The sequence below is a fragment of the Myiozetetes cayanensis genome, unplaced genomic scaffold (genome assembly GCF_022539395.1).
Source record: "Myiozetetes cayanensis isolate MyiCay16 unplaced genomic scaffold, myiCay2020 scf7, whole genome shotgun sequence".
Taxonomy (NCBI): Eukaryota; Metazoa; Chordata; class Aves; order Passeriformes; family Tyrannidae; genus Myiozetetes; species Myiozetetes cayanensis.
Window position 1 is genome coordinate 20,688,236 of NW_026087964.1, and position 13,588 is coordinate 20,701,823.

Sequence of the window (13,588 nt, forward strand, 5' to 3'; positions counted from 1 at the left end):
AAACAACACAAACAGAACAATGTTTTCACAAGAGTTGCTGCAGCCAGTTCAGAAAAGGGGCGTTTGTGAGCAAACAGAAGAAAAACATAAATAAAAATGAAGCCCAGGAGAAATTAATGAAAGAAGTCTGTTTACAAAGCTAGCTTCTCAGTAGCTGGAGACTACTGAGTACATCCTTCGTCTTTATTTTTTCACAAGAAAAATACAGAAAAGAAAAACCAACAAAATAGCACACGAGGGAGTGTTAAGTCAGGACAAGCAGTGTTATACAGAGTCAGGGATACACCCAAGACTGCTTTGCCTGTTGACAGTAATCCAGGGAGATCATTGCTCTTTAGTTACACTTTTTAAAAGTCTAAATTAGCAGGCACCTGTTAAATTCACAGCTTTCCACACCTCCTTGTTTCATAACCTTCACTACCCGTGTAGGAAATACATTTCCTAGCACTGGGCTTCAAATAAACCATTTCCTATTTAAACTGTTTCCTTGATTAAAAAACCTTTTGCTATTTTCCTAAGACAATACGCTATTATATTAATTAAATTTATGAAATCATTCAACAAAACAGTCAAAGCTATAAATGGATGAAATATTAGCTTACAACCAGAGAAGCAATACAACTCCTAACTCCTCACAGATTTAATTTTCCCCTACACAGATTTATTTAGGTATATGAATATGTACAGACAGAAGATAAAGTTAGGGACTAAAGCTTAAGGCTGCACCAAGTCCTCAATTTACATTAAGATTGCAACAACTGTGAATGTGTAGTACAATAGCTGAGATGGTGAAATTACTCACTATTTATGCAAAGAAAACAAAAGCAAACCCATGTATTTTACCAGCACTTTCATCAAGATCTAATCTGCTATCAGAGATTTCATTATGATCCACATTTCCCAAATAGTGGCCAAAACACTTAGGCTATGTTAGGAAGCTGCACAAATCATACAGTAACAAAAGCAAAAACCAAAGAAAGTTTCCTGGCTTAAAAACCTTGACAGCCTAAGGAAAGTGAAAACTTAGCTTAACAAAAGCATAAAGCAAAATCATGAAGTAGATATTTTGATATTTCTATCCTCAAACTGAAGAAGTTCAGGTGCCAATTGATTCTGATGCAAGTTTTGGCCCTGATAGATGATAGGAGCACCAGGGTTTCCCCAGGCAAACGATTCCATTTCTTCACTGTCTGCAACTGTTCAAGTAGACAACAGGAAAAACATTTTAGGCTTTTCTGGTAGGAATCTAATGCTCATTACTTGTTCTCCCTAAGCAGGAATGGATTTGATTAGATACTTCTACACTAGATCATTTTAAAGCTCTGAGCTTCAAGACTAGGCATGGGACATAAATATCATGTCCAGGCATATGCTGAGGGGAAGTGTTTGAAGGCTAGTGTTTAGATTTAAGGTCAAGTGATTCCAACAGATCAGTCCAACTCAGTACTCTACCATTTGACCATCAAAGATCTGTCAAAACTCTAACAACCATTCATTTCCTCCATTCTAGTATAGAGAGTATCCCTCAAAAAATTCCCTGGAAACATAGTATCTAAGTTGGCTTTAATGCACCCTTTTAACATACCTTCATGACATCTATGACTAGTGTGCAGCAGAGAATAACCATGCTTTACTGCTTCACAAGTTTTAGCCTTGTGGTTAGAAAATAACCCACAAAGTCAAGTTCTGAATACAGGATCTCACCATGCAGGTCCTCATGTCCAAGGGCAAAGCCACTGTAGAAGTCCCTCTCCTGTCACAGCTGTAAGCTCTCACTGCAGTTTCCTTCTTGCATCAGCCAATGCAAGTATGTGTGGAGCTGGATGCCTGAAGTGATCAAGGGTTTCCAAGAAGTCTTTTAAGGAACAGAAAGAACAGTACAGGAGTGAGAGCTTACTAAGCTGGCTTTGACATCAAGAAAAGCCATGTGGGATCACGTTCTTTGCTACAGCAGAAGGAAGAGTGAATACAGAAGTTAGCCTACTACAACTTCACCTCAGCAGTTGGAGGGATCAACAGAGAGTGCACGAGGTCTTTTGGAGGTGGTGCATTACCCCACACAGCTCTCCAGCAATGTCACATCAGCTCAGTTCCCATAGTCTGCACTGTGAAACCACTGCAGTATGGTGGCTGATGGAAGGAGTGAGGTGATAAACTTTAGGAACTGCCTTTGCACTTTTACAGAAGACAAGTGTCAGTAAGAGCTGATGAAATGTAATACCATAGGATACAATTCAGAGGAAAAAACAACGCCAGTAATGTTGAACTCAAGCACATAAATAATCTGAACTGGAGAGGTTAGTTGCAGTTGTAAGCAAGTGAAGTTATAGTGCACAGTGACATTTTAGGATGAACTCAAGTAGCTTGTTAATTTGAAGGTATCTGGTACTGAAAACCTGGGATAGAAGTGAAGAGGAATAGCAGCTAACCTTGGAACCCTATAATAAATGAAGTTGGAGAACCTGAACACAAAACACAGCAAAAACACAGCACACTACAGTAGATTTGGTCAAGTCACACAGCAAGCTGTTTTCTAAAGTTCTAGAAAACACCTCTGCAGTTTAAACATAGATCCATATACTTACCATTTGGGTACACACACAAGAGGGCTGGTATTGATTAGAATACGTCAGCATTCTTTATAAATACAATTTCAAAATTTATAGGCTTAGCAGCCTTCAAACGTAATAAAGCAACAAATAAATTAGACCAACTGCATACATACATGAGCTGCTTGGCCGATAGTGAGCCCCTGGGTACCGCCTGCCCATAGTGCCAGTCAGCACATTACCACTCGCTGTCAGCTGCTTTCCAAGTACAGATCGAAATTCTTAACTGAGGGAGGAAAAAAAAAAAAAAAAAAGTGAAGATTTAGTATAACAGCTGTATCTTTTTCATTAAAATGCTAATGACCCCTACAAATTTCAGGATAACTACATCTATAAATTATTCATAGTCATGTTGTCAGAGGAGATGAACTGTTGTGCTATACATGCAGCACAAATTTATTATTAGTGGTTGTCCTCCATTAATAAGATCACATAAATTTTGAGGCACAAAGAAGTCTCAAGTCATACAGTAGCTTCTTTTGGCCCACGATACTGACAAAACAACAAACACTGCAAGAAAGAGTTTGCTTTTGACTTTCAATAGAGTTAGCCAGTAAGTGAGATTTAATAACAATGTCATCTTAAGTTCTGTGAAGCAATCATTAAGCAAAAAGTTTATGAACAGCTTGCTACAGAAGCAAAACTTATCTGTGCCACATAACACTGATCACTTTGAATCCGTCCCTAGAAAACACAGTATCTTTACAAGAATGTAGGATATTGGCTCAAGCATCAATTTTCTTGAAGTATCAAAACACCAACCAAACAAGAAAATTCATGGTCAGTCTCATGGTCAGTTTAGAATAACAAATCTTAATTGAAATGCTACTGAACCTATCAAATTATTAGCATAAAATGTTTTAATCTAAAACCAAGTCCCATTGTATCTTTCTTCTGTGTAGGTTTTGTGGCAAAATATGGATTTCAGGTGCTTTTCAGCTTTACCTTTTTCTTAGTCTACCTGAATAGCCTTCATATTCCCAGATGTCTTCCAATACATATTGCATGTAAACCACACAATTTGTAAAGCTACGTTTCCTCTTATTTCATTCTCTCCCTTCCTGGAAAGATCAAGGAAAGCAACAAATTCTGAGGAGTGCTTCTCCTAATTCATTAAGGATTTTTACTGTCTCAGGCTGCAGCTACAAGAACATGCTTGCTCTATCCAGGAAATAGAGATATCAGGACAGAGCTGAAATAGCATTGCACCAAAACTGGGAGAGTTCCATGAATCTTCAGACATGTCCATTCCCTGCCTGAGTTCCTGAATTAGATAAGCCTTTTATATATATTGGCATCCATGCAATTCTCCGGTGAGCTGGTCTGTGAGCCAACACAGCTGAAAACTCCATATACAGACATATTTTCAGTCAGATTAGGCTCCTGAACTGGCTCACGGTGGTTGCATGAGTATTGATAGCTAGTGAAGGAAAGTGGAAAGAAGGAGATCATGGCAGCCTGAGTTTAAAATTACTTAAAATGCATTTGCATAACATTACTACAGCTTCTGTAAATTACTTTTGAAACAGATGCCTTCAAGGCTGCATATCTGACAGTGCAAAAAACAGGTAAAGATCTCCATTATTTTCCAAATCAGTGCTAACAGAGCATGTCCTATTCAATGGAGTTCAGTCAATCAATGAGACTACTCTCCTGCCACTAAAAGAACTCTGGTTGTTAAGAAGAAAAGTGAGTGGTAAGCAGTAAAATTAACATTCAGTCAAAACCCCCTTCTTTTGCAGGGTAATATGGGACAAGTCCTTGCCATGGGCCAAACAGACCTTTTCAAATTTCTGTGGTGGCCTACTAATTCAACACATGTTGTGCAAGGAAAAAAGCTGCAGATGGCTGCTTCCCCTTTCCTGGTCCATAGGAATACACACTTAGTAGAAAAAAACTAGGTCTTTTCTTATCCCAAATGGACCGAGTTAATAACTCATAACAAAATACATCAGAACAGTCTTTAGCTATGCAAAGATTAAAAAAAAAAATTAACGAGGGGAAAACAAAAACTGTAACCGGATGACAGTATTTACAATTCTTTTCCCTAGCTTGTGAAAAAATTCAATCAGTATCTATGAAGCTGCAAGATTACTCATTTTTCATAAATGCATTCCTGTCTTTCTAGAAGGAGTATACTTTTCCAAAGCTAAATTATATAAAATATTTGTCTACAGTTGAGACACACTATTCCTTCCCTACCTAGCACCACAGCCTTCTGCACCATACCATAACGAAAAGCCTCACAGATATAAAATAAGAATCCCAAATTTCACAATTACGCTCTCAAACAGCTAAAGTACAGTATGGTCCTCCTGAAGTAGAGTGCCCACTGTGGGAACAAACCACTCTTTGGAGAGGTCAGGTGGGGACCAAAAAGTATGACCATTTTTAAAATCATATTTTAAAACCCCAGAAATCTCAGTGGAAAGGACAACATAAAGATATATTCTCATTATAGCAAAAGTTTCATCAATTACTGTATAAATGGGAACTTCAAAGATTTACAACCTGGATAAAGGCCAACTATCAAAAGCCAGTTTACAAGCAAGTGCCACACACTAAGTGAAGTTAAACTGCACTGCAAAATACTACTGATACTGGGTAGCACATACCAGCAGGGACATACTCAGATCAAGACAAATGAAGATGCTCTTGCACTTGGTTTGGATTTTTTTTCGTTGTTGGGGTTTGTTTTGGTTTTATTTTGTTTTTTTTCCCCCAAGAACCATTTTTGAATTGTGACCAGACTAGCCAAAGTGGCCTGCCTTTTCTTTAAGCACATCCACTCAGGTGAATCTCAAGGGGATTTCTGGATTTCAGCAAGCTCAGGGAACTCTCACAGAAAGGTAAGCGACCTTGTTGGTATCCAAATGCCACAGCTAAAGCATCTGAAAACTAGCACATATATTTTCCATATACATCCATGAGAATGATAAACAAAACGGAAGGAGGTCTCAAATACTGTTTTAAAATATCCAAGTATCATGCATGTACAAGTTTGGGTTTGGTTTTGTTTTTAAATTTACACATCTTAGATATCCACAACTGCACATAAATTTGAGTTAAACCTGAATGTACCCAATATGTCAGATCAGGTCGTCTTATTAGTTTTTAACCTGCTCGCTCCCATTTGTTTTGTAAGATGCGTGTTCTGTAACAGCTTTCTGTGTTTTTTTTTTTTTTTGCGTATTATTCTACTTCAAAATTGTTTAAAAAAAAAAAATGTTTCATAGTGATTTTTACACCTTCATAGTTAATTTTAAAACCACACATAGACCACGTAGTTTGTATTTGTAGTACAATGGACATAGGAGCCCCTGGTGGTCTAGTGGTTAAGGGCGCGGCGCTGTCACTGCCGAGACCCGGGTTCGATTCCCGGTCAGGGCCACTCCCGGGCAGGTGGGGCTCGTTAGCCCTGTAAAAAGGCAATCCATCTACGTCCTAAGGACCTCGCTGCCACCGTCCAAGCTCGCTTGGCCCCGGCAGATGAACCTTAGGATTAAAGGGTGGGCTCAGTTCCGCGCACACTGTGTCTCACCTAAAAAATCCAATGCGAAAGCTGGAAGGTGTAAAGACCTTCCCCGGATCTTCGCTCGCGAAGACTGGCCATTAAAGTTAAACAATGGACATATAGCCTTCTCTTCAAGACATAATTTGATACAGCTCTGCCTGAAGGGGTTGGGTTTTTTTTTTGTTCACTTGTGATAATCTTCTCTGATTCATCTCAGGTGACCAGCCCCACGCTGCAGCGGTTACAAACAACCATGGAAACAAAACCTGAGCACTACCACTGCATACCTGCCACCAGGGGAGCACTGCAAAGCATTACCCACTTCACCTCATGCCAAGTCTTTTTTAGGAGCTGTGGTGACAGAGCTACCAGCTACTCATCATCACACATAATGAGGACATAAATCATCTTGTAAAGAGGCCTGCCACGACTTCCAACTAAGACTGTCATCTTCCTACGCCATTTTCTTTACAGAGCTTCTTTTGTTGCAACACTTCTATGTTTCTTGGTCTTTATGACGGCTACATAAGAGTTTAATTTTACTTGTATTAATCTTTTGACACTAGGGGAAAAAAAAGAAAGGAAGACTAAGTTCTGGTACTATTTGTGAGTTTTTTTCCAATAAGAGTGTCAAAAAAAAGTTTTGTCGATAAGACAAGGCACACAGCGTCCAGTTTGTCAGAACTAATTCCATTACCTATTGTCTGAGGACAAACAATTCATAGTCCAACCTCCATACTATTAATGGCCATTAAACCTACTTTGCGTTTCACCCAAATTAATTTTTTCATGCATGCTGCTTAGGAGGTCATTTGACTCCTTGACCTTACGTGGTTCTCTACAAGCTACGTTTGCTATAAATACGTGTATGTTCAAACATAAATATAAGTACATTCACACTGGCTGCTATTTTCTCATAAAATGAATTGTGCCAACAAACATACCTGCACATGCTCAAGAAAAAGGATATGACTGCAAATTACCTACAGAAACACTTGCAAGGAACAGCTACACACAGTGTCAGGAAAGAAAAGGTTATTTCATTATGTTTCTTAAAGGACAACTACCCCAAAAAATTACATTCCAGCACTCTCTGGGTGATATTCTGACAAATAACACAATCCCACTTTTAAAGTTTTGTTTTGAATACCAGGAAATAGCTCTCATAGGGAATGGATAAGAGGAACGCCTTGCCTTGCTTTAAAAACACTCTCAGGCCACAGGTTCTAAACAAAGCAGACTCACTATAGCAAATGGTTCAGATACGAAAAGAGGTTGATATTAAAAAAATAAAATGAATTAAAAAATCAGCCTGTAAGGCTGGTGGATGGCTCATTTTGAAATAAGAAAGTACAATTGTACATACACAGAAATTTTGTATACATATGTACATATTTGCATATTTAATGCAAATATGCTTCCCACAGTCAACTGCTTTTCAGTTTGCCTGCTTTCAAAGGCGTGACTGGCAGCATCACTTGCAGGACAACCTTAACAAAATGCAATTTAATCAAACAAGCAAAGTGCCAGCTAGGCCATTAGGCATTTGTGCTGCTGGTTTCTGGAGGCATACAGAGAGACAGCACATTCATTTTCTGTACTGGGAACAGCTACCGGATGCAGATCTCTCAAGCCAAACTGCCTCTTGGAGAGTACAATGTTGTATCAGCCAGGTATTTTCTATCATTGCAAGTGTGACCTTTTCTCAGGTCATTAATGATTCATAACCATTACTCTTCATCTAATAACCACATCTTTTTTTAAAAATAGGTATTTTCATTTCGGGGAGGTTTTTTCCCAAGTTTTCTATTACCCAAGAGACCTTATCAGCCTTTCCAGTTTTGTCTGGCAGCACTCAGATTGAGGAGGTTACGCTGTCCCCTCCACCTGCCTTTGCTGAGAGGCAGGGAGCCCACACTGCTTTCTGAAGGATTCACTCCCCGTCATCTCTGTTTGCTGGCTCAGGATAAAAGCTTTCTGGGAACCGGAAAGACAACCACAATCCCACAGCCAAGAGGATGTCGTGCCTGCACTCCAGCCCTGCTGCATTTGCCATGGGTTTACCACACTTGGATCTAATATCAGACATACTCAGAGATCTGGGAAGTCCTGTCCTGCCCAAGAAGTCTGGCAATTCCATCATTTCTCCTTTCAACAAATTGTCACTACTCAAATTCTTGTTGCCTGCAGACATTCTTGCTTGCACTTCTCTGTCCTATATACTTTTGGGCTGCCTTTGTGCTTCTAACTTCTCCCCTAACAAGTTTCTGTTTGGATGTTTTCCCTCTTCTCCATTTTTGAGAATTCCTTCATGAGGGCTTTTCTTATTCTTAGTCATCTTTTCCAGGTACTGTGTCACCTGCCTGGTCAGCTGAGCTTCCCATACATCATGTGGGGATAGATGCTTTAATTTCTCACTCTGTTCTGGTGGATATCATCAGTGTTAGTCACTTGAACAAAATTTCTACTGTGTCCCCAATTAACGTTTAAGGCTTTGCCATACAGTCCTTAATTCATCAAAAGTGTGTTTTTCCGAAATTTAGCATTTCATTACTTCTGCAGCCAGATCATGTACAGCAAGCAGAATTCAAGACACTCATGGTCACCTGACCTTAATCCCCTGCACAGACAATACATGCTTTCTCAGAACACACATGCTTTTTATATTTATTATGAATTGTTATCTTAATGCAGATTTTGCTCAACCAAACAGTAAAAGAAAACATCAGAACATTCTGTGTACAACTATTCAGTCAATATATATTTTAACACAAAGAAAAGCACCATCTATAATACACGCAAGTTTGTTATGAATAGAGTTAACTTCATTCACTTCAGTGCAACTATCTGAACTGATATCAGCTAACAATCTCAACTTTACTTGCTCATTAGTGAGAATTTTGTTAAGTTAGAAATAAAGTTGCACATTAAAAAAAAAAACTGTGGTGCTCTGAGCCTCAGGGGTTGCAGCCAGGTTAGGCTGTAAGCCAGAAGGAAGCCTGGCAAGCTACAGAACTGTGCTGGAGTGCAAAGGCATTACACGATCAATGTAATCACTGCTGGGTACAACAGATCTCCCTGCAACGCCTAAACCAAGAGGGCAGTATTTTTAGACACATATTCTGAACCTCAATTACACCAAAACCCATGAAAAATATTTTTCAAAGCTGTCAGGTAAAACCCGTTTTCTAAATGAGAAGATGCTTCCTTCTTCCAAAGTTAGATACACCACCATGTTGGTTTTTTTTCCTATGGGAAGCTTTCCAAGTAAACTAAGTTTTCTCTTGTAGCATTTCACCACTGCTCTTCACTTTCCCCTTCCTTGTATCTTGTAGATACAACGCAACATTGTGTTGTTGTGGTCCTTCCAAGAATGGATGCAAAAATTGGAAGACAATTCTGAGACAAAACAGAAGCAGATTCCCCAGAAAAATGTTTTAATTTCTGTGTTTGCCAGCTCTCAATTAACTAGTGGGATGAGCTACAACTTCTCTCTCCAAAACCAAAAAAGTTTGTCACCTCTCCAGACAGAAAAAGAAAACCTAAACCACCACATTCTAGATCTTGCTGATATCCTCCATTAAATGTTGAAACATATTTTAAGAGAATGACTTCGTATTATTACTCAAGACAAAAATTCCCAGTTTACCTGTTCCATCAGCAGCAGACACTTTCTGTGACTTTCCTTATCTCTGTCCCAAACAGTGTCTTTCTATCTCAAAAGCAAAATACGAAGCAAAACCGTAAGAATTCTGTTTGTAACTTACTACTCATTCTTCTTGTCAGAATTTCCTTCTTTTATTGAACCCAAGCACATTATATCCCTTGTCTGCAATGCAACAGTCACAGCATTAGCTGTTGCTGCTCCTTGGAGACCTGGTGGTAGCAGATGCAGTAACAAATGCAGTGTGGGTTGAATTTTGATGCTTCAAGCTAGGGATTCTTCTAAAAGTTTATCCAATAATTTTTATATTAAATATATACTTATTATATAAATATATGCCTTATATAAATATAGCTAAAGCTTTATATATATTTTTATTTTTGTGTGTGTAGCTGCTTCCTGACCATTGGACAACCAGCTAAAATAAAATTTACAATTTAGAGCAGAGGAATGACAATGAAGTAAACTGTTGCTTTAACAAAATTTCATTTTACCTGTGGCAATGGAAAGCTGTAAAACACTAACACAGGCTTTCTCTCCTCACTTGATTCTGATCTCAGATGCTGTATACAAACTTCAGCAGCCCAGACAAGCCCAATTATTTTCAAGTATTTTTCAGAGCCAGTAAAATCAGGAAGACTTAGGGAATGGACAATTATCAAAGCTATTGTACAGGAGCTTTGATGCATAGAAGGAAGCACAAAATATTTACCACAGAGGAGGGAAAACACAAATTAACCAACAGAGTGGAAAATGATCCTGCCACAAAAGGTATCAGTGAAATCGGGTGACAAAAGTTTTGACATTTTGCTGCAAGGAGAAAGATCGAATCATCAAAAGGAGAACTGGATGCCAATAACGAGCATAACAGAAATGTAATGAAGAACAAAGCATGAGGTCATTTATTCAGAGAACCGCTAAGAAATTCTGCTGTCAGTGTTGGGCTGTGATGTAAATGTTTGGATATGATGGAAAAAGGAGACCCAGCCACATCAGCAGGGTACTGACCTGCTCTGAGCTTCCAGTCTGATGTATACGTGGGGACAAGGAAATTTGTTCTCTAGTTACAGCAGAGCTGGGAAAATATGGTTGTGTGAGGTAACGTCCAGACCTCATCTGAAACAGGCTGGTAGCATCTGGGCCCTCACACACCAGGGATTACTGGAAAATACAGGAAATTGGAAGATAATCAAGGTAATAGATTTCTGTCTTGCACAAGGATATTAAAGGTTTGGCTTACAGCAAAATGAAGGCCAAGAGAAGTAACAAAAACTTCAAAGTGTAATGTTGGCACAAGGAACAAGTTCTAATTTCGAGCCTAGCACTGGAGAAAGGTGGTCCAAGAATGACCTTCCAAAACTGTATAAAATCATCTAATACTGTCTTAAAAGTTACAAATTGTGTAATATGATGGACGTAAGAATCTGAATGGGAGGTGACTTATTTTTTTAAATTGACATTTTTCTGTGGAATTCACAAAGAGGTTAATGAGAAAGTTCAGATTCAACAACAAAAAAAAAAAACAAAAACAAAACAAAACAAAAATCTAGCATGGTTATAAAGATGGTTAATGAACAACAAGAATGTCTAAAGCAGTTTTTTTTTACAATACCAAAGCCAACAAAAAAACCCACCACACCTAAGATTTGGGGTCTCTCATTTCAAAGGATAACATGGCTTTCAACTAATAGGATTTGGAAGAAACTTTGTGAACAGATTTTTCGCTCTGCCTTCTGCACAATTTCTTGGCTTTCTTACTTCCCTGAAGCAGCTGAAACCAGGAATGACTGAAAGCAGATGAACTATTTCTGAGTTATGATTCAGGATTTTAATCTATATTACTCCCCCCTTCCCCCCCCACTTTAAAAGTCCTATTTTCTAGGTACAGCTCCCAAGCATGTGTCTGAATGTCTCAATTCATCATAAACTGGACAATTGCTACAGCTCTTCCCAACGTCATCTTTTTGCTGCTAAGCTGAAGGAAGGACTACACTCTTATTTGTAGGAAGCAACTCATTTACATTTTTGACTAGAAAACAATTCAGCCCTCTGGGGTTTGTTTTGGTTTTTAACACACAAGGATATGAACAAAAAGAAAGTCAAAGTCATGAGGAACTTATAAGGATAACAATGCTTTAGTATACAAATAGAGTACACAAAATAAACCTCTCCTTTGTGTCCAGTTTTGGGAGGTTTTATGGCAGAGCCATTCGACATAGAGAACTCTCATACAACATCTCTATTGACTAAACAGTTGTTCATCAGCCATAAGAACCGCTTAGCATTTCAGTAAATAAATAAATGTTGGAAAGAGTGATTTTTGTAGCATCACAGGGAAAAAATTACTTTCAGTTAATGAAATCAGGAAATAAAAACCCAGTGTTTTTAAGTCTTTCTAGAAGGAAACTATCACACAAATTACCACTATAGATTTGTAACAAAACCTTGTGATTAATGTATCAGTGTCATAACAAAACAGAACTACAAAGGTATAGAATTATTAAGGTTGGAAAAGACCTTTAAGACCATCAAGTCCAACCAGTAACCCAGCACTGTCATGTTCCCCACTAAACCATAGTGCCACATCCACTTGTCCTTAGAACACTTCCAGGGAAGGTGATTCCACCACTTCCCTGGGTAACCTGTTCCAATGCCTGACAACCCTTTCAGTGAAGAAATCTTTCTTAATATCCAAACATCCTCTGGTGCAACTAGAGGCCATTTGTCGTGGTCCTGTCACTTGCTACGTGGGAGAAGAGACCAACCCCCACTCGCTACCACCTCATTTCAGGTAGCTGTATAGAGTGATAATGTCCTCCCTGAGCCTCCTTTTCCCCAGGCTAAACAATCCCAGGTTAAACAAGTTCTGAAAAATTTAATGAAGTAGTAATTACACTGAAAATGATACTGGATTTTTTTGTCAAAGTACTTGCTGAGCCTCACCTTCCCTCAAAAACAATGTCTAGAGGACAACCAAATCATATAATGTAGGATGTGTTGCTTTATTGAACTGAAAAAGTATTTGAAACCATTGTGTAGCATACTGAGATATGGTCAGGTGAGGCTTTTAGGACGCAGTCAGGATAGGGTTCATTATGTGCAGTTATCACATAAGAGTTCTATCTTTCTTGATGGAAGAACTTCTTCTTAGGAAAAAAACTTTTTTTTTTTTTTTTTTTAGTAATTAAACATCTGTCAGAATAATCAGAATAGTTTCATGTTGTTGCTGATGCTTCCTAATCACGAACCATGAATAATCACATTAAATACTGTAATGCTCCATTAAAAAAAGCAATTTATTTAACATTTTCTAAAATGCTGTTAATTTCTACCTCATGGTGCCTTTCTCCGTTTTTTGACAAGCAAGATGAGTAGGGGGACAAGAAAATACCACCCAAAGACAATCAATCAGCTACAATTCAATTATTTCTTTTCAGATCTCTCCTCTCGACAACACCCTCTTCTCCTCAAGGAAAGAGCTGTGTCCTTGGTCTGCAAAGACAACAGCTATCAATATAGCAAGATATTTATTTATTTATTTATTTATTTATTTATTTGTCTTTGAAAGTTATCATATGCTACCCAGTACTACACCTGCTGCTGCTGCTGTTACCAGTGGCAAAAGTGATAACGAATGATGACAGCACTGGGAGCAGAAGCACAGGCTATTTCATTCACCTGCTGCAGCTGGAGAAGTTCCCTCAGGGTTTCCTTCACTACATATTATTAACAAAACCAAACACCAAAAACTTAGCCTGATTTTATGAATAACATCTTTTACAAACAAGCAGCTATTCTTTC

The 13,588-nt window shown here is 38.4% G+C and overlaps 1 protein-coding gene across 11 annotated transcripts in view; it reads right to left on the bottom strand.

Annotated features, from left to right (window-relative positions):
* Positions 1 to 13,588, bottom strand: part of APBB2 (amyloid beta precursor protein binding family B member 2) — a 186,548-nt gene that overhangs the window by 113,298 nt on the left and 59,662 nt on the right. For 10 of the 11 annotated variants that reach the window (XM_050338427.1, XM_050338437.1, XM_050338429.1 and 7 more), the window contains exon 3: positions 2,726 to 2,835. In XM_050338427.1, coding sequence (XP_050194384.1) covers positions 2,726 to 2,771 — 46 coding nt within the window. In that variant the 5' untranslated portion in view covers positions 2,772 to 2,835. Of the gene's footprint in view, positions 1 to 1,704; positions 1,856 to 2,725; positions 2,836 to 13,588 lie in introns of all 11 variants that reach the window. The other variant, XM_050338431.1, reaches the window with a different exon arrangement.